This window comes from Cebus imitator, unplaced genomic scaffold, assembly GCF_001604975.1.
Source record: "Cebus imitator isolate Cc_AM_T3 unplaced genomic scaffold, Cebus_imitator-1.0 Scaffold27, whole genome shotgun sequence".
In the NCBI taxonomy this organism is placed as follows: domain Eukaryota; kingdom Metazoa; phylum Chordata; class Mammalia; order Primates; family Cebidae; genus Cebus; species Cebus imitator.
The window spans coordinates 1,039,342-1,066,159 of record NW_016107342.1 but is presented as its reverse complement, the minus strand read 5'-3'; the positions used below and the strand labels follow the sequence as shown (position 1 = coordinate 1,066,159).

General features: G+C 33.7%; 1 protein-coding gene across 1 annotated transcript in view; it reads left to right on the top strand.

The window, feature by feature from the left end:
* GALNT13 (polypeptide N-acetylgalactosaminyltransferase 13) overlaps positions 1-26,818 on the top strand; it is a 596,785-nt gene that overhangs the window by 531,618 nt on the left and 38,349 nt on the right. The window contains 2 exon segments of the mRNA XM_017523193.2: positions 10,309-10,448; positions 23,017-23,115. Of these exon segments, the coding sequence (XP_017378682.1) occupies positions 10,309-10,448; positions 23,017-23,115 (239 nt within the window).

The window sequence follows — 26,818 nt, the reverse complement described above, 5'->3', positions numbered from 1 at the left end:
ATGTTTAAGTCTTTAATCCATCTGGAGTTAATTTTAGTGTAAAGTGTCAAGAAGGGGTCCAGTTTCTGCTTTCTGCACATGGCTAGCCAGTTTTCCCAACACCAGTTATTAAACAGGGAATCCTTTCCCCATTACTTGTTTTTGTCAGGTTTGTCAAAGATCAGATGGTTGTAGATATGTTGTGTTGCCTCCAAGGCCTCTGTTCTGTTCCATTGGTCTATACCTCTGTTTTGGTACCAGTACCATGCTGTTTTGATTACTGTAGCCTTATAGTATAGTTTGAAGTCCGGTAGTGTGATATCTCCCGGTTTGTTCTTTTTGCTTAGAATTGACTTGGCTCTGCAGGCTCTCTTTTGGTTCCATATGAAGTTTAAGGTGTTTTTTTCCAATTCTGTGAAGAAGGTCATTGGTAGCTTGATGGAGATAGCGTTGAATCTGTAAATTACTTTGGGCAGTATGGCCATTTTCACGATATTATTTCTTCCTAACCATGAACACGGAATGTTTCTCCATCTGTTTGTGTCTTCTCTTATTTCGTTGAGCAGCAGCTTCTTCACATAAAAAAAAGTGGTAAATTAAATAGTAAATTAAAATAGCCAGTGCTGTGGAGGAGAGATTGACTTCTTATGACATTGAAGGGTGTTAAAATTTGTACCTTTCTGGAAAGAGCAGGTCATTGTTCGCACTCTCATTCTCTGTACATATGTATTATATAGCTTATGATATATCAAAATACTTTGTTTCTAGAAAATAATGAAATAAGTAAATAATATAAAATATATACAAAGATAGTTGTTGATTATAAACTCCCAAATTAGAGACAACTTGAATGTCCAACTATAGGGGAATGATTAAGTAAATTATGACTAATTGTTAAAATACAATGCCATAGAAGCATAGAAACAAAATTACGGAAAAGTTCCAATTGACTAGGGAAAGTGCTCATCACATTCTGTTTTAGGAAAAGGTTGCAAATGTGTATTATGGTATGAATAAATTTTTGGAAGAAAAGCTGTACCTATATATTTACACATAAATAGGAAGAAGTCTAGAAAAATGATAATACAAGTGTAGTTATATTAGAGGTGATTTTATTTTTTAGGCTTATTTATGTTTTGGTTTTCTCTGCAATTAATATATACTCCTTGAATAATTTTTAGAAGTTTAAAAAAAGGTTAATAGATAAACTTCATAAAATACCTGTCTTTACTACTAGAATAAAATTTCCAGTAAAAGCAAAAGCAAAATGCACACAGGTTGGTCAGTGGTATTATCAGTGCATCGTTAGCTCCTTTGCTTTTTCCATAAAATATGTGAGTTAGGGACCAGGTGACTACATACCCTGGCTGCTCTACCTTCTGAAGGATGGTAAACACTGGCTTGATAGTCTTCACTAAAAAAAAATTCTAGGGATTGTAGATCTTGTAGTTCCTTTGCCTCAATGGATATCAAATTGTTCTTTATTTTAAAAGGCTACTGTAAATATTCATTTTTCTTATTTTCCATATTCTCTTTGATCTTGGACCAAGCATTTCATATGAGATCTTTATTGTCAAGTTGAACTGAAATTTGAAGTAATTACTTAGAAAACTCAGCTTCAAGTCCTGTTCTAAGTTTTGACTGTGGATATTAGAGCTAAATAAATTGAAAGTTGTCTGATAATCCTCTTCTGTGTGACAGCTCTGTGCAGAAGTTCTGATTTGATAAAATTCATTATCTCCTTTTTATTCCATTAAAATAAAATTGCAGTAATAATAGGAAATGATAAATTCAACAGATAATCACTATGTATTATTAGCTGGAATGGGCTGTCAGCCAGTTAATATACTTCTGTCCACTGATATCCTAATGAGAGGTTATGAGACTGGGTAATTTGTATGCACATAAGGAATAGATAAAAAGGTAGATTAAGGGAATAATTTTAAATTTCAAAACAGCAACAATGATAATTCCAAGAAATCTCCTAAACCTCTGAAACAATACAGTATTTATGTGCTTATAGATTATTCATATTTTTGATTGACAAGTTTTAACAGTAATCATAAGGCACAATGTGATGTTTTGAGATTACATATATATACACAAACAGTATGGTATAAATAAACCAAGCTAATTAACATATCCATAACTTGCTTACCTATTATTTTTAGTAATAAGACATTAGAAATTTACTGTCCTAATTATTTTTAAATTCATAATAGATTGTTGTTGATTGTATCACATGGTGAGCAATAGATCCCAAAACCTATTGTCTCTTGCCTGTCTGAAATTTTATACCGTTTGATTAACAATTCCTCATTCCTCCCTCCTCATGCTTGTAGCTTCTGGTAGCCATAATTCCATTCTCTACTTCTGTGAATTCAGTAGTATTGGATTCTATACATAAGTGAGGTCATGTGGTATTTGATTTTTCTGTGCCTGGTTTATTCCACTTAGGATAACGTTCTCCAGCTTCATTCATGTTGTCAAAATGATGGGATTTTCTTCCATTTTTACAGCTGAATAGTACTACATTGTGTAGAATACCACATTCTCTTTATTCATCTGTTGATAGACATTTAGGTTGATTCCATATCTTGACTATTGTAAATAATGCTGCAGTGAACAAGTGAGTGCAGATATCCCTTTGACATATTGATTTCAGTTCCTTTATATAAATCCAGAAGAGGAATTATAGCATCATGTGGTAGTTCTATTTTTAGTTTTACAAGTAAGCACCATACCATTTTTATATTGACTATACTAATTATATTTCCATCAACAATATCTAAGAATTACCATTTCTCCACATCCTCTCCAACATGTATCTTTTATATTTTTGATATGTCATTCCAGGTATGAGGCGATACTTTACTGTGACTTTAATTTGCACTTTCCTAATGATTAGTGATACAAGCTTTTTTTCCCCATGTACTTATGGGCCATTTGGATGTCATCTTTTGAGACATGTTTATTCATGACCTTTGCCCATTTTAATGAGGTCTTTTCTTGTTTTTGAGTTGTTTGAGTTCCTCATATATTTTAGATTTTAATCCCCTATCAGATCCATGCCTTACAAATACTTTTTTCCATTTTGTAGGTTTTCTCTTCACTTTGCTAATTATTTCCTTTGCTGTGCAGAAGGTTTTTAGTTTGAAGCCATTGCACTTATCCATTTTTGCTTTTGTTGCCTGTGCTTTTAGGGTCAAATCCAAACAATTTTTGTCTAGACAAATGTGGACTATTTCCCCTATGTTTTCTTTGAGTACTTTTACAGTTTCTGATCTTAAATTTAAATTTTTAATCCATTTTGATTTGATTTATTATATTTGGTGTCAGATAAAATCTAGTTTCTTCATTTGCATTTGGATCTCCAGCTTTCACGATAACATTTACAATTTGGTATTTAGATGCAATATAATACAATAATTACTAGCTGGATTAACAGTGGCTTATTATATTATCACTTTTAAAGAGGAGAAAAATGCAGATCCTTATTCATGAAGTTCCTAATTACAATTATTAAGAGTAAATAACAAAGTTCACTTTCTATTTGGTATTTAGAAAACACCACAAAAAATTATTAGCTTAAACTGTATATTCTGGTCTACTCCTGTAATGTGAATATATGTCACTAATATGACATATATAACAAACTTTATAATCAATTGCAGAGTTTTGACTATTAAAGGAAAACTTGCTTTATCTCAATTTTTTATTATATATTTTAATTATAACTGCATAATAAACATATGTTTGACTTACTAACATTTTTCCATATTCTTATACAGACATAATTAATACAAGAATTGCATTTTGTCAACCAGATTTACTTTGATTTACTTAAACATTCTTGTTTTGTTTTGTTTTTGTTTTTGTTTTTTGGAGGTTTTTTTGAGATGGGGTCTCACTCTGTTGCCCAGGCTGGAGAACAGTGGCGCCATCTCGGCTCACTGCAACCTCTACCTCCCAGGTTCAAGTGATTCTCCTGCCTCAGCCTCCCAAGTAGCTGGGATTACAGGTACCCACCACCATGCCTAGCTAATTTTTTGGTGTTTTTATTAGCGACAGTGTTTAACCCTGTTGGGCACACTGTTCTTGAACTCCTGGCCTTAAGTAGTCTGTCCACCTCAGCCTCCCAAAGTACTGGGGATCACAGGCATGAGCCACTGTGCCCACTTAAGCATTATTTATTGAAGAAAAATAAGTTCCTCTTTTAAGTTATGCTGAAATATGTATTCTTTGTGCATGAAACTGTAAGCTTTAGCATGCAATTAGGGTATTCTTTCTTCAGGTACCTTGATTTTAGAGGACAGAACTATTAGACTTACTAGACATCTACTAGGGGAAGAATTTAACTGAAATAATTATTGCCAGGGGTTTGATCTAAGGCCCATTGTTTGCCTCACAGAAATCCAATCCCTGAGATAATCAGTATTGCCAGAAAAGAAGGCTTTAATCAGGTGCTGCAGCCAAGGAGATTGGAGATCCATCTCAAATCCATATCCTCAATTGACTAAAATTAGGGGTTTATATAGCAGAGAAAAAATGTAATCATGTGTGGGGAAAATTGGAATTGGGGGAGTAAGAAAGAAGAGCTTGTCAACAGGAAGCAGTTGGTTGGCTAGGCAGTCATGATGGGTGAGGGGGTCTGGTGTCTCACTGTCCAGATGCAGCCGTCTGGTGAGTTTCAGTTCCTTGAAAATGTCTGGTTGGCCTGATCATTTGTTTCCTAAGAAAGGAACTCAGATAAGACAAATACAATTTTCCTAAGTTTCAAGACTGAGAGGATGAATTTCTATGTTTATATTTTAAAAACCATAAATATCAGTTTTATGTGACAGTTGGGCCAGTGTCATTTTTGTCTTCCATCCAATATCTATTTGAAATTTAAGACATGATTTCTCTAAAGAGTGAATTTAATGCTATAATACAATAGACATAAGAATAAAAGACAGATTTTTTAACTTTAAGTTCAGGGGTACATGTACAGGTTTGTTACATAAGTAAAATGTGTCAAGGATGTTTGTTGTACAGATTATTTCATAACCCAGGTATTAACCCTAGTACTCCTGAGTTATTTTTCCTGATCCTCTCTCTCCTCCCAGCCTCCATCCTCCAATAGGCTCCAGTGTGTATTGTTTCCCTCTATGTGTCCGGGTGTTCTCATGAGTTTTCTGTTCCTTTGTTAGTTTGCTGAGGACAGTGGCCTCCAGCTCCATCCATGTCCCTGCAGAGGACATGATCTCATTCTTTTTCATGGCTATATAGTGTGTATGTATATATATATATATATATATATATATATATATATATATACACACATACACACACACGCTACATTTTCTTTATCCAGTCTATCATTGATGGGCATTTAGCTTGATTAAATGAATAGACAGCTTATTTAGCAAATAGAGCAACCCATAAATTTTATCATTTAGCTGTTAATGAAACCTGTGGACCTGGAGTTAATTAAAATACTCTTTTGTTCATACTCTATATGAATGTCCCATTGAAAGACTTGGATTAAAAACTTACAATTTTTTTTCCAAAGCATGTATCACCTTCTAATGTCTTTACTATTTAGCTCCCTCTCCAGTAGAATGTAAACTCCATGGAGGAAGATAATTTGGTTTTATTTACAGATATATTCCAAGTGCCTAGAAAAGTTCCCTGTGCAAAACTTGACCACAACAGATATCTGTTACCTTAATCTTGGCTTGGCCTCTGCTTTCTATCTTTAGATAGCCTTCTCTCTTACCCTCATACTTTATATTTTTCCATATGTGGATTTATCTTACTTCTATATTGGTGTCACTTTCATAGCCCTTTTTTTATATGGTGGCCCCAAAAACTCCAGGCTTAACTCATCTATACAGCTACCTAGTTCCAGAGGAAATAGTTTCAACTTTCTAAGAGTCCTAGTATATTCTCAAAGGTATACTTTATTAGGCTGACTGGTTTATTTGCCCATTCTTGAGTCAGTCATTGTTATCTGGGTTATATATAAGATTGAGAAATAGAATGCTCTAGTTGTTTTAGATGCTAATCAAAGTCTGGAGTGAGCAAAAGTAGGATCCTTTGGAGCTTGTTAGAAATATGGACCCTAAGGCACCCCCTCCAGACCAACTGAATAAATTTGCATTTTAACTAGATTTTCTGGTGATGTGCCTTTAGTCTGTGCCCATAGATGGAACTGGAAGAGAGTGGGGAAAGCAATGAAACCAGCTCCACCTAAGCTGAAAGTGAAGTAGGAATGGTTTCCTAGAGAAAACCCAAATACTTTTACCAGAAGACAGAATGGATGTCAGGCATGCAAAACAACAGCTATCCAATGCAATTTACAATGTGTATTAAGCAATTATTACATGCCAGTTATTATACTAAGCATTTTCCAGGCATTATTTAGTATTCACGGTATGTTGTAAGAGATTATCAGGTAGGTTACCTTATCCTTCAAGAAAGGAAATATCCAGAGTTTTTGTTGAGAAGGCAATGAGCAAAAGTGACCTACAATATGGTATCAGACAATAATAAGTGCCATGGAAAAAAAAATTGAACAGGTTAGAGAGATAGAGAAAGACCCAGGAAGATCAGAGAAAGGGATCAATTTTGATAGGAACAAACCTGAAGAAGTAAAATTTGAGCAAAGACTTGGACTAAGTGAAGGCCATCTCATGAAGTTGCAGGGTAACACCATTCCAGACAGAAAAAAAGAGAAGGATAAAGCCTTGAATTGTTGGATTATGAATGAACTTGGCATGTTTGAAGAAAAGCTAAGAATAAAAAAAACAACAGTGTGGCTAGAATGAAGATGTTACTGAAACACAAGGGGTTCTGTCTGGGTCCTGCTGCTTGCTGCACAGAAAGCCATTCACCAAGATAACCAGTATTTACAGGGAAGAAGGATTTTATAGGGTGCTGCATCCAAGGAGATGAGAAATCAGTTTCAAATTCATCTCCTTGACTGACTAAAATTAGGGGTTGATATAGCAGGGAAGAAATGTAACCATGTATGGGAGACTAGGAATTAGGGAGGAATAAGGAAGAGGAATTAATCAACAAAAAACAGGTGGTTAGGCAATCATGACAGGTGAAGGGGTCTGATGTCTCTCTGTCCGGATATGGTGATCTCGTAAGTTTCATTTCCTTGACACTATCTGGTTAGTTTCCTGAGCATGGAAATTAGATATGACAAACGTAATTTTCTCAAGTTTCAAGACCAGGAGGGCCATTTTTTTCATGTTTATTCAAAAGAAACCATAAACATCACTTCTGTGGGCAACTGGGCTGGTTTCAAAGTGAGTATAAATGAATTCAAAGAGCTAGCCAAGAGCTATTTTCTGAAGGTTCTTCAGACAATACTTAAGAGATACTCAATTATTCTTAGTATTATGGAAAATCACGGTATACTTTTGAGCAGGAGAGTAACATGATTTGAGTTGTATTTTAAATGTAGTATCTAAGGAACATGCAATATTGAATAAAATGTAGGTAGAGAAATGTAAAATGTTTTGGGTACTAGTTAGGAGAATATTGCAATGCTAGTGTAAGCAAGAGATGGGAGAAGTTAAGACCAGGATGGTTAACAGTAGAGTGGATGAAAATATATTGTGAAGTAGAGCCAACAGAAATTGCTAGTGAGTTAAAAATATATATGTGTGAGGGAAAGAAAACTGTTTTTCCTTGAGAAAATCAGTAGATATTTGTGCTAGTTACTGAAATGAAGAACCTTGGAGGTGGAGGAAATTGGAGAATCAAATTTTTGACTTGTCAATTTTGAGATGGCTAGTATACATAAAACTGTTGGGTAAACAATTGGATAACCTACTTTGAAGAGGCTTGAATTAGAGGTAAGAGTTTGGGGAACAAGTGAGATTACATAACAAACCATGGATCTGAATAATCTAATTCTGACACTACTTTACGGTCACTAAATCATACAGTACAAGAAAAGACTCACCATCTTATAACTGCATCCACTGGGATACAAGTCCTCCTCAGTTCCTGTGGTAAAGGAAAGAAAGCTCTCATATTCACTTTCCTAACTTTTTAAAAATTATACTTTAAGTTCTGGGGTACATGTGCAGATCGTGCAGGATTGTTACATAGGTATATACATGCCATGGTGGTTTGCTGCATCCATTCCCCCATCATCTACATTAGGTGTTTCTCTTAATGTTGTCCCTCCCCAATCCCCCCATCTCCTGCTATCCCTCAGAAGTGACATAACCCCTTTCTCTCACAGTTTATTGGCCAGAACCAGTTAGATGTCCCTACCTAACTGCAGAGCCCTGAGAAATGTGGAGTACATGGAGTGTCTGTGAGGACTGCTGTCTCTTAATATATCTCACTTCTAAGAAGAAAAATAGGGATTCAGAGAGAAAAAGCCATTCTCACCAAAATGTTAAGATAGCCCACAGTAGCTTTGTGTGTTCTTAAAGGTAATTTAGCATAATTATCTAGGATTAGAACAAAAGCAAGTTGCAATGGAAATGCCAAGAGATGACTTAGGGTGGCAAGGTAAGAAGGCTTTTGCTTTATTTAGTAATTTCTATAAGTCTCCAATAGCCACTTTTTGTCAAATCTGAAGTGAGCAATTAATGTTTTCTCTGACCTTATGTAAAATGATATGCAAATGAAACTTTAAATATTTATTTCAATCAGATAACTGCTCATAAAACCCTTCTAGGACTTTATCTTTTAGAAGAGGGGTTGGCCACTATGACCCATGCAAAACTAGCTTGCTGTCCATTTTTTAATTACTCAAGATCTAATTTTAAGAAGTTGGGGAAGAGTCAAAAGAAAAATATTTCATGACGGTGATATTAGGCCACCTCAATTAAATTTACCCACCTCAAAAATGAAAACAGAACAGCAAAATTGTTGAATTAAGTTCTCTGAAGATAGTGTTTCTTCTCCCCACAAGGCACAATGACATCTCTGTATGTGATTTTGAGAACAACGTATTCAATTATTTCAATTGCAATAGTACTTAACATAATGAGAAATTCTAGTGATTTATTTTGTAAATACTAAATTGGTTTGAGTCTCTTATTTTGAATGTTGCATTCCAGATTGGGAGTTCTGAATAGAATTATTTTGAAAGCAAATATTTATCTGTTTAGAAAGTCCAGAGACCTTGTTTTCTGTCCAGCTAGGAAAATCAATATTTTCTTTTGGAAGGAAGTGGTTTGGCTGCTTCATCATCAAAATGCTTTCTATCAACACTGTGGCATTTAATTTTGAAAAAAATGTGAATTCTGAAGAGACGGGGGTTTGGAGCTATTGAGTGATGAGTTTTGAGAGTGTTGCTGCTCTGGAAAATAGTGGCTTGGTAATGGCATTAGTTACAGACACATAGATTGTCTAAACACTTGCTCCTATTTTAGGGAACAATTCATTGACTCTGTTACTTGGTTAGGATAGAATATCTTAAATACTAGGCCATTTGTGCCAGTGTGTTCCATAATGGCCTTAAAGAAAAGAGTTCAACATTGAAATATTTTCAGAATAAGAATTAATTGCTTTCTTGTCACAGTTCTTAGTTATTTCAATCAAATGTCAGTTTTATTATTAATAAATAATAAATCAAGTAATCGTGTTTTATATAAAAATTAGTAGCATTATTATTATTTCCCAACTAGAAAGCATTATTTAGTGATTTTCAGTAGAAATAATCCTTTAAATGTCAAATACTCTGTGAAATAAAATTAAGCAATTTTCATATATACATGTGAATATATTCCTGTTAGTTTATTTATGCTTACATATTTACTATTTTAAGGACTGGGGTAGCTTAGAATAACTCAATTTATCAATAAGAAAATAGGTTTATGGTAAAAGATAAAAGTTCAAGAAAAAGAACACGTGCAGCCTGTTATATGAATTATATTTATTTAAATTTCTCATAAAATCTACAGGTGGTGAATAAGTGACTATAAGGAAAGTATGAATATTAACAAAAACATTGGAGATACTAGAATTTTTTATTAAGGAGAAACAGACACATTATCCAGCTCAGTTAAGCTTTGATTATGAGATACTAAATTAATACCAATTTAAATTTAGTTAATTATTCAATTTAAGTAGTACAAGTACTTGATAAATATTTGCATTTGAAAAGTCATAACCAATGGAAGAAGTGTTATTTATATCTATTTAATGTACTAATTGGATGGTAGTAAAAATATAGTGTAGTAGCAGCTGCATATGTAATTGAATTTGCTGGAATTATAAAGAAAAAAACTGATAGCAAAGTAAATGGAGTGAAACAGTACTAAAACAAAAATAGCACAAACTGATTTGTGTTTCTCTGAAAAATTCCAGGTGTTGTCAAAGTGGATTATGGAGATGTGTCAGTCAGAAAAACACTAAGAGAAAATCTGAAGTGTAAGCCCTTTTCTTGGTACCTAGAAAACATCTATCCGGACTCCCAGATCCCAAGACGTTATTACTCACTTGGTGAGGTATGAATTATTTATTTTGGTTAAGTTAAAAATATATTTTCCAAACAGAGCAATTTCTAAGGAGCTCAGTGTTTTTTATGTTATGAAAATGCTGTAAGGGATTTTTAATTAGATCATTTTAAATAACTTTCATGTTTCAAGGACCCTGAAGTCTTCATCATAAGAAATCATAAAAATGAGGGGAAATTTTAAGATTGAACAACAACAACAACAAATATGTTTTTACCAACAGTTCTAAAGCTTTTGGTCATTTACCCTCTTAAAATTTACTGTGAACTCCAAAGACCTTTTGTTCATGTGAGTTACATTATTTTTACTGTATTTAAATTAAAACTGAGGACTTTAAAACCCATTTCTCTACTAATTAAACATTATATAATAAACAATTACATGTTACTAACATATTTTTGATAAGTAAATATATTTTTCCAAGCAAAGTCAAGTAATGATAAGAGACTGCCATTGATTATATTTTTGTAAATTGCATTAATGTCTGGCTTAATAGAAGATAGCTGGATTGTTATATGTGCTTTGATATTCATTCTGTTGTAATACAAGACAGTCAATTACAATAGCCTCTAGAAAACTGTACACTCAGGAGAAAGTGAAAGTGAAAGCTGCAAGTAATATCTTGATATTATTCCAAAAGTGGTATTGAGTCTTTAAGACACTATGAAAATCATGGATCTGCACCATTCTTTTCTAAATAATACAAAAGTATTTCTAAATAAAATATTCATTATAGCTATACAAACATGTACATAACGTATGTGTAACATAATTTATGTATTTCTAAATAAAATCTTTATTATAACTGAGCATGTATATAATGTATGTATAGTATATATATAATATATTCATACACATAGATTGATAATTATATATAATCCTATAGTCATACATAGATATGATTATATATAATATATTCCTATATATCATATATATGTATCTCAATTGGTCAAAATAAGAATTATATTTCCTTTATGAGTTATATCTTCCATATTGATAATTTTCCACTTAATAGGAATCAAAGCTACCTTAATATCAGTTGTGATTAAAGCATTCCAACAGCAACAAATAATGCGCTTAGGAAATAATTATCAAGTAAGCATGTTCTTAGTATTAAAATGCCATTGTTGTAGGTCATAGTGATAAGAATATCTGAAAATTTATTTGGTTCAATCTATACTGTTTTGGGTCATCTGCCTTACTGTTCTTAAACGTTATAAACATACCTTACTAGCAATTAACTTGAACAAATTAAAGAAAAACAATACTTGAGAGACTGGAGCCCTAGCTGAATTGTTTTTAGCAACAGATTTATGTTCCATATTCATGCCCTATTGTCCAATTCTCCACTTTCTCATTTGTCATGTAAATATAGAGCTTGATTTACATATATTTAACTTTAATCTGAATAACGTAAAAAAATTCATGTGTAATAACATTTATTTTACCACTTTCTAAATGTGACTTTAGTCACTTAGTCCTGTGCCTCAGGTTTTTTTTTTTTTTTTTGGTTTGGTTTTTTTGTTTTTATTGGAGAGGGGATATTGTTGCTATTGCTTACAAATATGTAACATCCTCATGTTGTCACTGATTTCACAGGGATTTATATTTAATGCAGAAAATATATGACAGTGCTTTTAAAAATAGAGCACTCCTTGCATGTTAGTTATTATAAACCACTGAAGATCTCCAATAAAATATCTAATACCCTTATCAATTTATCAAAAATTTGTTTGAACATTCATGAACCTGACTGTATCCTCAGAAAAAGGGAGTTTCTCTATTCTTATTATAAAATGTGTCTGTCACTGTTGTCAATGGACCCAAATCATTAGTAAACATCGATTTGTTTTTCTAAAAGGAGGAATGACCAGGAGCTATCACAGGACAGAAATAAGCAAAGGAGACTTTTGGAAATTCTCTGTGGCCACCAAGGTGATTCCTGAGAAAGACTCAGGGCTCTGTAACAACTAAATGTTTACTTCCAAGTTAAAAATCAAATTTTATGCTGTCGTGCACTCCATCAAGAAAACCTAATTCACTTTCTAAAAAGTAAAAATATAGTGTGGGCAAATTCCTTTGTAAACTACTGCTTTCAAATTAGCTATTTTCTACAATGGATTGAGTGGCCATATTTTAATCTGTAGAAATAGTTTGTGAAAAGATTTTAAAGAGAGGAATTGAGCCTTTCATAGTATCTAAAAGAGACAGTATGGTGTATTGAAAAATTTCCAGTCCCTGAAATCAAGCATAGGAAAGTTCAAATCCTAGCCTTACAGCTTTCATTTCAAGTGACATTAAGTGTCCTCTTCACTACGTCTGTGAACAGAATAAAGATAATATGTCTTCAGTCATCACTGGGTTATAGTGATGACTGAAGACATAAAACATCTAGCCCAATGCCTAGCAAGAATAGTAGCACACCAGTAGTTATAGTTATAATAATTATAGCTACCATTTATTGATTTCCTATGCCAACAGTTATTCTAGGTGGTTTATATGAATTGCATAAAAATTAGAACAACTTTCATGACTTGGGTTTTGTTATTATCCCAGAGTTAATAAGGAAACTGACACACAGAAAGTTCATGTGCTTGGCCTATAGGTCACACAGCTAGTTAACTCTTGAAGTTAGGATAAATTACATGCTAGTCCAACACTAAAGCTCACTTTTTTTTATATAACTAGAGGGAGAAATAGATGATTTAATTACATTTTAATCATTCGAAATGTTTTTATTAAATGAGAGCTTGAAGCTGAGTGTGTTGGCATACACCTGTAGTCACAGCTATTCAGGAAGCTGAGGCAGTAGTATGGCTTGAGCCCAGGAATTCAAGATCAGCTGGGCAGCACAGTGAAAACCCATCTCCATTTAATAAAAATAAAAACGGAACTTGTGATGTCTTAGTCCAGTAGGGCTGCTATGGGAAAATACCTTAGATTGGGTAATTTATAAATAATAGAAATTTATTTCTCACAGTTCTGGAAATTAGGAAGACCAAGATCAGGGTGCCAGCCAATATAGTGTCTTGTAAAGGCTGACTGCTTCCAGGATGGCACATTGTTGCTAAGTCTTCATATGGAAAAAGAGGCAAATGACATATTCTCACATGGACAAGGGCCAAGACAGCTCCCTTCAACCTATTTTATAAAGGCACCAATCCCATTCATAAGGATGAAGCCCTCATAACTTAAACACTTCCCAAAAGTCGTCTCCATCTCTTGAATCTTCTGATTCATATTTAGACATGTTATCTCTTGGGGCACTGGTCCTCTTGGCCCCACTTCTTAATAGGGATTAGATTTCAACATGAATTTTGGATGAATGCATTCAGACCATATCAAACTGAAACCTTTGTTATATGTTGAGAATCCAAAGTCAAATAAGGAAAGACCTTTACTCTTCAGCCTTTCTACCAAAATAGGGATGTGGGGTGGGTATGGCAAGAGAGAATCTGACAAGAAATTCAGTAGAAATGAAAGATGCCCTGTATGTGTTATATGGTAGGCTATAACTGCTGTTTGAAAAACCTGATATATTTATGAGATATGTTAACTTCTGAGCTTTCTGGAGTATTAATGTGCTGTAGTTTTCCACTTTAAAACTAGCCTTAAAGAAATGCAATCCAGCATCTGTTTCCATGGAAACAGAAGGACAGATTCACCAAGCACTACATCCTAATTCAGTTTTGCATGGCCATCTATGCATAATTTAAGATGGACATTTTGATAATGAGTTAGAGTTGAACTGATAATGAACAACAGTCATTTTCTAAAGCTTTTCTTTCTTACTGCCTGTTATTAATCATTATTGAAAGAATGTAGAAAGATATCTTTCCTTATGTATAAGACACCTTCTTTTGAATAATTAGAGGCCCAAAATGATAGATATCAGGTGTTCAAGCTACTTGTCATCAGAACAAGAACAATATTTCTTTGCAGTATATTCATTTGTACTTCTCACTGAATTTGGAGTGAAATTGTGTGACTTTAACAATTTATATATTTTTAATTTCAACATTTTTCAAAGTCTATTTAATATTGCTGTGTATGGGTGAATATAAATGTTTCCCTGTCAATTTCCTTTTATAACTTTCCTTGTTGTATTGGAATATATAGAGGCAAATGTGGTATTCAGTTTCTCTATTATATACCATCACCAAAGTCAATAGTTATTCATATCAGATATCTGTATCTTATTTTATGTTTGCATCTTACTCATATAATTGAAATATTACTTTATCCAACCCATGAATTACATGCAGTTTCAAATGAGAAATTAAAAGCTGTGCAATTGCTTTGAACTAAAACCTTTAAGTGAGTTAATGAAGCATGTGTCTTTTAGACTCAGTAAGCAGATCATAATGGAATAAGGAAGTTGAGCTCTTTGCAGCATTAAATTCTCTCTTAACTAGCCCTGTAGCTTATGTAGATTTAACATGCTGGGTTCTGATCTTGTAAATTTAAGTGTAAGACTGAAAAAAATGGCATTCTAAAATAGAATGTCTCAGCCCAAATTTTTGGGTATGACAGGCTAGCATTCTGGAAAAAAAATACATTGTGAACTAAAATTGAACACAATCTGAGGGCAAATGAAGGAGATGAGGATTTCAGGAGCCAAGTGACAACTCTTGGTGCTTAAAATTTGCATTTGCATGTTGCTTTGAAGAGATTTTGACATTAGTCTGTGCATTTTGTATTGTGTATTTGACCTCAGGATTTCTTTTTCCTCTTATATCCTTTAGCCACAGTAAGTAGTTAAAGTTCTTGCATATATTTGTATTGTGTTCCTTAAATATTGCTGAAGAGCAAATTTAAGTAATGAAAAATAGACATCTGTGAAGCTGCTAGGCTGCAGAGATTAACGGTAAAATCAGTTACTGCCAAATGCAGAAGCTAAAACGCTTAAAAGTTTACCCTTCCTCTTGGTAATCAGATCTATTTATAGATTCACAGTCTTCTTGGCCCTTTAATAGGATGACCAGCAAGAAAACCTCATTTTAGGTAACTTAAATAAATGTGGACATTTTTTGTTCATGATTTAATTTCCAAAGTTCTTGGGGACTCAGGAGCTAATTTTGATCCCAGGGTTTCTGAATATGTGTGTATATAGGCAGAATATGTCACTCTTTATTGGATGGCTACCTTGAAGCATGTTGGGCTAGGTAACTCACCTGTGAGCAAAGCAAGCTATTTTTGTTACCTGAATATATGTATTTTTTAACTTCATATTTCTAATAAATAAAATTTATTCTAATTTTATTACTTAAATGTGTATTGACACAAACAATTGCAACAAACTATATGCCAATTTGACACTTACTGAATTCTCTCAGGATTTTTGTTGTTGCTATTCTTGTTATCCACCAAATAAATGAAATTGTTTATTTTTCTATGTTCTTTACTTTTGGGGGAAGGCGATTCAGATATCAGATAATAATTTTTGAATCTCACAGCCATTAATCAAGGACCTTCTAAACCATGATCTGCGTAAGTGAAGTCAATATGAATTGTTTCAATATACAGATTTTGTTCTCATCTTTCTCATTTATTCACAATTAGGTAAACAGAAAGTATACTTTAAGTGCATATTTACAAGAGAATCATTATGGAAATATTAGCATTAAGCTCTGGAATTCACTGCAAATATACTTATTTCCATCTTTACCAAAAAGAAGAGAAAACAAATGAGGTTGACATTTGTAAAATAATGATACAAAGTAACAACGTGCAACTGAAGGATAAGCATATGTTGGGATAATTAAAGTAAAATACTGCTAGTTTAAGTTTAGATTGTCTTATCTTTAGAATGGATTTCATTTGAGTTTATAAAATGCAAAGATTGGTGGTGAGGGTGTAGGGAATATATATCTTTTAGAAATGGAGCTCTCATTGCTACTTGCGTTTACAATCCAGCAGAGGGAGCAGAAGCTAATGAACAAATTATATAAGTGGTAACATTACCAATGATGCTGCATTGCACAGAAACATTTAGAAAAAGGATGGCTGATTTCAAACATCAAAATACAAGTGGGAAAAATGCTCTCAAGTTTATGTCATTAAGAATTGTTTTCAAGCAATAAAAGAATATGTGTAAACATAGAAATATCAAAGCAGACAGCCAATTAAAATTAAAACTATCTTGGCCTTGTGCCATACATTCAAAGCTCTACGATGACATAAAGAATGAGTCAGAAGAGTTTACCAGATCTTAGAGCTACCAATGTACTCCACTATTTTGATTCAAGTCCTAAAACAGACTTCGTAAAGAATTTTTGAGGGATAAAGTTTTTTAGTTGTTGGTTACTTTGATTTTTCTCAGGATTAATGGCATGACCAAGCCATTGTTACTGTCAGGTAATACAGTACCAGTAACAAAGTTTCATCTTTTCTGAAATTTACTTCTTCTCTTGACCAGCATTCTGTGTGAGTATATATTTGATTAAGGTCTCAAGGTGTTCTTAGAAGAGTTCTGATTTTAAAATTATACATGATTATCCTAAATTTGATTATCCTTTACATCTCAAAAGATGAGATGCATAGTTTCGACTTTCCCATATGCTAGTATTGAGCTACATGTTAAGATTTGTTTGCTGAGAATTGTTAGAAAACACCAGGGACCATTTTTGTATTTTGAAGACAATATAGCAGGTGCCTACAGGGTTGCGCTCCCTCACTTGAGAACGGTCTGTGTGCTGCTATCTGCCTTCTAGTTGTGCATGGCTTTTTAAAAAATCTGAATATTATAGGCCTAGTGATAAAAAACCTTTCAGATTCTGGGCTGGCATGGTGGCTCACACCTGTAACCTAGCACTTTCGGATGCCGAGGCATTTGAGGTCAGGAGTTTGAGACCAGCCTGGCCAACATGCTGAAGCCCTGTCTCTACTACAAATATAAAAATTAGCAGGTCGTGATGTCATGCCATGCCTTGTAGTCCCAGCTACTTGAGAGGCTGAGGCATGAAAATCACTTGAACTTGGAAGTCAGAGGTTGCAGTGAGCAGAGATCACACCACTGCACTCCAGCCTTGGTAACAGAGTAAGACTCTGTCTCAAAAAAACAGAAACAAAAAATCACCTTTAAGATATTGTCTCTATCCCAGGTAATAGGTCCCTCCTATTTGTTTAAGATGGCAATTATATCCTGGTTCCCTGACACTCTGTCCTCCACACTGCTTATCTCTCAGGTTACCCTGGACATAGACAGAAATTATTTGCATGGACCTCAGCTCATCAGGCTGGCACTAGGCATAAACGATACTTTGCTTTTCCGCTTTTTGACCTGGTCCCCCAAGTCCAATACCAGGCTGCCTTTGTGTATCTTGTTTCATGTGTCTTTGCCTATTGTCTAGATAACCTCTGGTTAGCTCTGTTCAAGCAGAAGTCACTCCTCCGTTGCTCCTTCCAGGCCTCCTTTCTAACAAATACTTTGTGCCTGTCTGGAAGTCAGGACTGGCAATTCCCAGACTCACTGGAATACCTTTACATTCCTTATTGTGGCAAATTAGTTAACCTCTCTGTATCTTAATGTTTTTGTTTGTAAAATGGGAGTAATAGGTTGGCACATACAATTAAAATAGTTTCTAATTGTTGTTATTATTATAGCGGAGGTGATGGTAGTTGTCTCTCTTTTCTCCCTGCAGCAGGTTTCCTAAATCACTGACTCCTGTCTCTTGCTATTCTCCCAGATTCTACATCCAGGCAGACTTGACTTCAGTTCCTATGTTGTATCCACTTAGCACCTGCTACATTCTAAAGGACAAGTAATATTACACATCCAGAAACTACAAAACCACATTGAAAGTGGAGTAGTTAGAATGTGCCAGAAATATGATAAACTTCTTTTCATGCAGTCCCCAAAATAAGTCTATTCTGGAATTCTGAAAAATTGATGGCGGCAATGACATAGTGTGTGAATCTCTGAATTTTCCCATTAAAACAGAAAAGAACAACAAGAACAGCAAAGAAAAAAAAAAAAAAAAAAAAAAAAAAAAAAAAAAAGCAACTTTGACAACAAGATTAGGTAGCAAAGTGTTCTCACAAATTCTCAAATATGAGCTAACACTGTCATGACCCACATGATACTACAATTTTTACAGGAGACAACAGAAGGAAGCAATGAGGTATCTGATGGAAATGAGGTCAAGATAACATCCAAATTTCTCATAGATACTCATGAGAAATTGTTTCAGGCCAATGATATAGCAGTAGCTAAAAATGGAAGAAGTACTTTGTAGGTGAGCAAAACAGCTCCTCTCTAATATCTGAAGAGTCTGAACAGTCTCCCGTCTGTGAACTCTTGGAACTCACTAGCTGAATCTTCTTCTCAGGAGAACCTTCAGGGAATAAAACCAAACTAGAGTGGGTGGAAAAGATAGAGGAAAATAAAATGGATGGTCCAGATTAAAATGGGTGATATAAATGGGGTCAGGAGTTCTCAAAAAAATAGAAGGGTATTTTTTTTTTTGACACTTCAAAAAATAGATGAAAGGGAGTTCTATATTTGTGAAATTAGAAATGGTTTTTTGATCAACGCTTACCCCTTAACAGACTAGGAAAATTGATTTTATGTAAAAAAAGAAGGAAGAAAGGAAAAAAAGGGAGAAAAGAAAACCTAGAGAAGCATGACTGATGTAAGAAAAAGATAATAAAAAGTAGAATGGTATCTCTGCAAACACACCAATATTTTATGCTCATAAGAAAGAGGAAAATTGTGACCTAATAGTTCAAAAGATGCTAAAATAAATGCTCTAAATGATAAAATATAGAAAGGAACAACATAAATCAAATTTAGAAAAACTGAAATATGGGACTAGAATGCAGGAAAGGATTAGAAATCAAAGAGTAAGTCATTTCAGATATGAAAGCTAAACTTGTAAGAACACGTGAGTGAATAATAAGAGTATACCATAAGAATTTTAGAAAAGTAAAAGGAGCAACTAAAAAAATAAAAATTAGAAACTAAATTATTCAATTGAAAGTGACACATATAGGATATAAGCCACAAGACCAAAAACATTAGGATTTCCTAAAGAGAAAAAGCAATGAAATAAAATGAACATTAATAACTATAGGCTGGGTGCAGTGCCTCACACCTGTAATCCCAGCACTTTGGAAGGAAGAGGCGGGTGGATGATCTGATGTCAGGAGTTTGAGACCAGCCTGACCAACATGGCAAAACCCTGTCTCTACTAAAAATGCAAAAGATTATCCATGTGTGACAGCGAGCACCTGTAATCTCAGCTACTTAGAAGGCTGAGGCAGAAGAGTTGTGTGAACCCGGGAAGTGGAGGTTATAGTGAGCTGAGATGGCGCCATTGCATTCCAGCCTGGGCGACAGAGTAAGAGTCTGTCCCAAAAAATAAAATAATTCTAGGAAACTTTCCTGAAAATAAAATGGAAATATTGATATTGTGAAAAGGAACACTACATCCCTGGGAGAGTGATCCATAATGAATAAGATATATTGTAGCAAATCTCCCAAACTGAAAAGAAAAAAAATCAGTTTCACTTCCACAGAAATAGATAATAAGAATTAAGGGGGAAAAAAGCCCAGATTGTCATCAGTTTTCAAAGGAATTATTTATTCTGGAAGTAAATGGAGTAACATTTAAAAGGTATTCAAGTTTTGTGAGCCAAGGATTTTACATCTATCAAAGTGATTTTCAAGTATAGTAGCCACAGATACAACTATCAACATACAAGAACTCAATCTATTGTTCCCAGTAAATAGAAATGTATTTGCCCACTTGTTCAGGCCCAAAGCTTGGCATGTTTTTTGTTGTCTTTATTTCTCTCATAATTCAATTCAACTGAAAGTTTCAATGGCTCTACCTTCAAAATATATCCGAAAGGGGGGACCTTCCACCCCTATTGTTATTCTGTTAATCAACCATCATCTCTTGCTGGCATGACTGCAGTGGCCTCCTTCCTTGTTTCTCTCCTTCCAGTCTTCCCCCCCTCTAATCTGTTCTTTGCACAACAGCCACAATAAGTTACTATTATCCTATGCCTATGCTAAAAATCTCATGATTTCTTACATTACTTAGTCTGGGACACCTCTCTAACCTGCCCTTTGCTCACTGCAATGCTGGTACAATGCTAGCCCATTATTTCACTCTAAGTATTGTCCAGCTAGGGAGAGCATCCATTTGCTGTTCCCCTGCCCAAAATATCCTTCCAAAGATGAAAATATGGTTGCTTTCCTCTTCACTAACTTGCCTTTTCAAATGTCTTTTTTTCAGATTGACCTTTCCTTTCTAAAATAGTACCATCTCCTTTGCTTTATTTACCCTTACAATGCTTTATAGTTCTTCACAGGACCTCTTGATCTTCTGACATATTACAAATCTATTTGTTGCTCTCCTCCCTTCCAAAACATAAGCTTGATGAAAGAAGAGACTGTGTTTATTTTGTTCACTTCTGTATCCTCAGCACCTCAAGTAGTGCCTGGTATGAGGTATACATTTTCCTGATACTCTTTCTGAAATGAATTCACAAGAGGTGTTACAGACTAAAACATAATGTTTTATCTTTTGTGGAAAATATATCAATATAGGTTGTTACTGAAGGCAAAATATTTTGGAGCTATTCTTAAATTTTTTTTCTGAATTTTTCAAAGAGTAAGATGGCATGCATCTCCAATAAGTCCCCTTCCAATACCACTGTCAGAGTAGGTACTGGGCTGAATATGGCTTTGAATTTTCTGTTTTCCAGCAAAGAGAGAAAGCCTTACAAACAATTCAGGCTGTAATTATTAATTAGTGTCTATTCAAGTACAATGCACCTAACAGAGATTCTTCTAATCAGATTGCATACCTTATGTCTAAAAATGAATCATTTTGTGAGATGTTTATTTAAGTATTATGGCATTACACTGTTCTATACTCTTTTAGAAGCTAAATAGCAATAATGTATAATCTTATTTTCAAGAAATCTGCCTTTTATAAACAGTTAAGAAAAGCTAATGTAAGAGATTCAGAAATAATTCAATTTATATGCTATATAATTTGGTCAGACTATGTGCAACCTACACCAACCTATTTGTTATATCATACTGCAGTTTATCAATTGTTACCTTCCTCAATCCTCTCCAGCTGTAGGTCCTGAAAAGTCTTTTGCCTGTAGCTTCAATCCCTTCCAGTGCCTGGACCAACTGAAATTGAATAGGAAATATATTTCAGCCCTATATGAACTGGTACAGATTTTGTTTCTAGAAGCCTGTGCCCTTTCCTTGTAATATTCAGTATGTGTTCTGTCCCTTTTAGATGGGTTGCTGCTCAGATTTTTGTTGAAAGCACGTATAACTGCTCTAAATGTCAGCCCATTGAAAGAGGGCTTGACCACTCTGTCCAGCTTTTTCTAACACTTACCAAGTGGGAATTCTGGTTTATACTATTCTCAGTTACTGATGGGGGCCTTAATGCAAGTCATACCACTTCCCCCAGCAGCAGGCACTAGTACTTGACCATGAGGCTCTGCACCACAGAAAAAATGAATTGTATAAATTGTATAAACCAAATTCATCCTCTCTATGTTTATATAATAAGTTTCTCATTTATTTACCAGTGTGAGGAAATGTGCTCAAAGCATAGATAACTAAATAGATGTGTCCAGTTATTCTACTGAGTGAACAGTAAAATATGCATGTCTATGGCTCAGAGATACAAACTTTTCAAGAGCAGAGTGGACAAACATAAATACATACTTGGGGTTGAGACTAAGCAAAAATCTAAAATATCCTATTTATTAGAAAGTTTTTATTTTTTGCCTTTATTCTTGATTCAGTCATCTTAGTATCTTTAAAGTCAATTAATGGTTTTTTAATTACCATTTGGTGCAAATGTGTATTAACTTTATGTTATTTATAGGACTAATGCAGTGTTTGAATATAAACCAAGAACTCTATGTCTGTAGTCAGCAATTTAATCTTGCTTTTGAGGAATTTGTAATGTGAAATCACTGTTTAGCCTTGTAATAGCTCTCCTTAGGATCAAGCACTTCCCAATAAGTTTGGCATTAGACATGAAAAAAATGCATGAATATGTTTTAGTCACAGATATAAACAATGTAATTAATCTTTATAAATACACAGAATGGAACATTTAGTCATGAAAATATCTGAACATAAATTTCAGCATTTAGCCAATTTGTTTTTATTTCCTTCTGTACAGTAGTGTAGGAGTTCAAGAATAGACAATGATTATTTGAGTGAAATATGAAAACTGTGTCCTAATTTTTAGAGGATTTGGATAAGAATTCCTAATTCATATTATGTAGCTGCTTCCTTCTTCTGTGATACTATGCTATAAATAGGGAATGTCTCTTGATTAGATGCTAATGCCAATTATGTTCAAAAACTTCAGGAGGAGTTTAGAAGTATATGCAGGTTAAGAATGGACAAAGAACAAGAGAAATATTTAAAGCAATGTGTTTTTCTTGGAGAAATTTTCTTATAAAGTTGTATTAGTTAACAATAGACAGTAACATCAGAAAGCTTTGATTACTTAAATAACTGTCTGATTTATGTTTTACCCTCTTTTTTGTGTGTTTCCTTTAGATAAGAAATGTTGAAACCAATCAGTGTTTAGACAACATGGGCCGCAAGGAAAATGAAAAAGTGGGTATATTCAACTGTCATGGTATGGGAGGAAATCAGGTAAAATCTTCCTTCTTAGCAGCTTCATATTTTAGAGCAAAAATATTGTTGAAACTATCAGTGTAGATCATGGCTCACATGTTAATAACTATAAACTAAGCTTAGTAAATAAATGTGCATTCCAATCTAGAACTAATTTGGCTATTGTCTGAAGGATCTTAAAAGAGTGCTGAAGAAGTAAATAAAAATAAAACTTTCAGTGTGCCTACAGTTAATGAAGATATCCAAATATTTTAGACACATTTTATTATATATGAGCAAATGAGGAGTACATTTCATTCTATTAACTGAATATATAAAACAATTCCTCAACATCTGTGATTTTCCCCCAATGGTTATTATTTTCCATTTCTTTTCAAATTTTTATGTATGTCATGATTTTTAAGAGTTTTTGAAGTTTAATGAAAACTTTAAGTGCACAGTTCAGTGTTGAAGACTAAAAGTCTTGAACAGCATTTCTTGTATATGACAAGAGTTTTTGTGCTCTCCTTAAGCATTGGAAAATGGCTTTGCAAGGTGGGCCACATGGAGGCTATTTGGCTGTGAGTCTTCAGGATAGAGCTATTCTGTTGCCATGGCCACCTGGAGAAGCAGAATTTGAAGTTTAGGGGAACTATACCAACAAAGCAAAGTTTGAGGTAGCTGATCCTCTGTAAACAAGTTGTCTACAGCAGTTTAGGAGAACCACAAACTCTTTATCCAGAGGTAGAATTTCTGAGTTAGAGTGAACTGAGGTTGCAGAAGTTATCCTGTTTAGCACAATTACAGCTGTATGTGTGATGCACCTAAATGTGTCAAGATTTCGTACAAAAATACTTGTTGATTCTTGTACTGTAAAACAAGAAGAAAATGAACTCCAATGAGTTCTGGTACCATACTTCAAACAGGGCTTGTGTTAGTCAATGGAGAACATTAAAAGGAAGTTTCTGCCCTTAAAATTCTTAATTTTAAAAGTCCTAATTAGTGTTCCAAACTGTCAATTTAAGCAAGAAAATATTTAAAACAAATTTCTAAATTACTGCATGGGAAATTGACCTTATTGGAAGAGGATAGAAACAACATAGGCAGAATAATGACAAAGCTTTCAGAAATGATCAAATTTATTGTTTCATTGATTCATAATGAATGTGAGAGGCCTCTACTGCCAAAAACCAATGGAGTCCTGATGAATTCAGCTAGAAACAACAAAATGCATAACTATAAGAGGACTAAATGTGTAAGGGTTTAATTTTCTCACATAATAAGAATTCTAACATTTGTTTAGGACCTCAGTGATTTCATAAGGAAACCAAAAACTTAGTATCTTTCCATTATTTAGTGTTTAAGAGTTAACTTTTATCATCAGCTGGTCAGAAGAGGGCTGCTGAAATTTCATAGGTCATGTCTATATTCAAGGCAGGAACATCTGGGGTTAGGGAAGAAGTGTAACAGCCATATCTGTTCTTTTAGGATAAGCGAAAGTGTTTGTAGAGGCTCAGCACATCTTAGTGTATCTCTCTTTGGCTACAAGTGTGTTACTTGGACATCCCCAGTACAGCAAAACACTGAATATTTAACCTTATATGACAAGTAGCTGCTTCATGGTTCATTTACCAAGATATTGGGGGCACATTTAGAAGTGCCAGTCATAATCTGTTTCCACAATTTATGGCAAAAAAAAAAATCAGCTAATCATCTGCTCCATGATGTCATACAGAATTTAAAAAAAGAAACACTACTTATGAAAATCTCTGATTCTATTGCTGATGAAAACGAGAAAGGTACCCCAGATGAATTCTCTACATGGAGTCATTACGGTGTCATGTTAAAAATTACTTTATTCATCTACATGTTTTTAAATACCCTGAAATAAGCTATCCTATACTACTACAAACTTCTTGTTGACAGTCCTATATCTTACTTCTGTTTATCCAGCACATGCTACAGTTTTGGGATATGGTAGGCATCTGACGAATACAAGCAAGCAAATAGATGAAAGACTGTATGGTCAGAACAGTAGATTTGTATCTTAGAACTTTGTAGACATTGCCAAGAAATCATTGGCTGTTATTTTCAAAGTAACCAAAAGTATATAAAAACACCTCAGGGGTTCATAAAGAAAGTGAACAAATAAGCATAAAATCTATTCCTACATTTATTGTAATGTGCTCTTCATGATCAATTTAATGACAAGCTAGAAATTAAAATCATTATTTTCCCATCTATATAAATGCTTAATTGCACAAATATATATATATATATATATACATGAATGGTTTTGGAGCCCTTTTTCTTATAACACAAACAATGGAAACAATTCAGTATTTACCAAGAGAAGAGTGGCTAAACAAAGTATGGTTGGCACATAGTATAGAAGATTGTACCGTCAAAGAGACTGAGGGAGGTCTGCATGAATGTCATTAGAAATTTAAAAGAGAAAAACAATCCCAACAACTTCTTTCCAATAATCCCATTTATGAAAAATATATGAACATTTTTCTATATATGGTATCTGTATATTTATAAGGATGCTGTGTGATCTATTACAAATCTATAAAAATGTATCTGGAATGTAGATTGTATTTGGAGAGTGAATATCTGGAAAGAAGACTGAATTGGAAAAGAAATTTTCCTTTTCACCCCACATTTTTCTGCATGCAGTATATGTATTACCTTCACAATTAAATAAGAATGGAGAATTTTAAACAGTTGAGACTAAAAGAACATTGTTGTGTTGCATTACTCCAATCTGATTAATTGGGTAACATCTGGCAAGCTATGTAATATTTTTGAGTTTTGATATTGATTGTCCATAAAATGAATAAAAGATTTCACTCAAATTTTTTCTAAGACTAGAAAAATTCATTAAAAAATTAGCACTAAACATGACAGACAGTAGACACACAATATGTATTGGTCCATTGCCACTAATTAGTCCCTTTACTTATTATTTCCATTGATGTTGTTAATTATTTTTCTTTTTTATTCCTAAAGTTAAAAAATGTTCATTTAGTGGCTAATGAACAAGTGGTTAAAAGCAAGATAAAAGCACAACACTTCATTTGTTGTTGTTGATCTCAAAACAATGAACAGAGTTCTGTAACTCTAACAAATATATATTATGGAAAATTTTAGCCATCACAAAAAACTCAATTATTATGAATTCTGCTCTGATGGAATTCAGTATTTCTAAGATAATTAATACTAGGAACCTGTTTAAATTTTTGTCTTTCTCACTTTAATAAAAACAGATTTTAGAATTGTATTCTCAGAATTACCCTTCCTGGTTTTATTGCTGTTCTTTTATGTTACCATGGAAGCAGCATTATTTTTATGGCTGTTTAGTTTTGAATGTTTTATAAGTAGCCCCCAACCCATACAAGTTACTCAAGCTTTTCTCTCTTGCTTTTACACAAAAAATCACAACAAATGTTAAAATCCATTTTTAACTTGGTTATATTTCTTTAAAAAGGTATTTTTGGTTCTTGACAATTATACCTTAATCATCTCTCCTTGCACAGGAGTTTTGATAGTTTGCGGGTTTTTTAAGGCCTTGGGAACATCAGGAAGAAACTTGCTTTTCAGTTGTTGTTAGAAATAATTTTCTTAACTCAGATTTCCAGTAAAATCTAAATGGAGTCACTGAAAGTTTTTGTAGCAGGAATACTGCAAAAACTAACAACTGGAGAAGTGTTGTTAAGTTCAACACGACCATTTTGAAGTG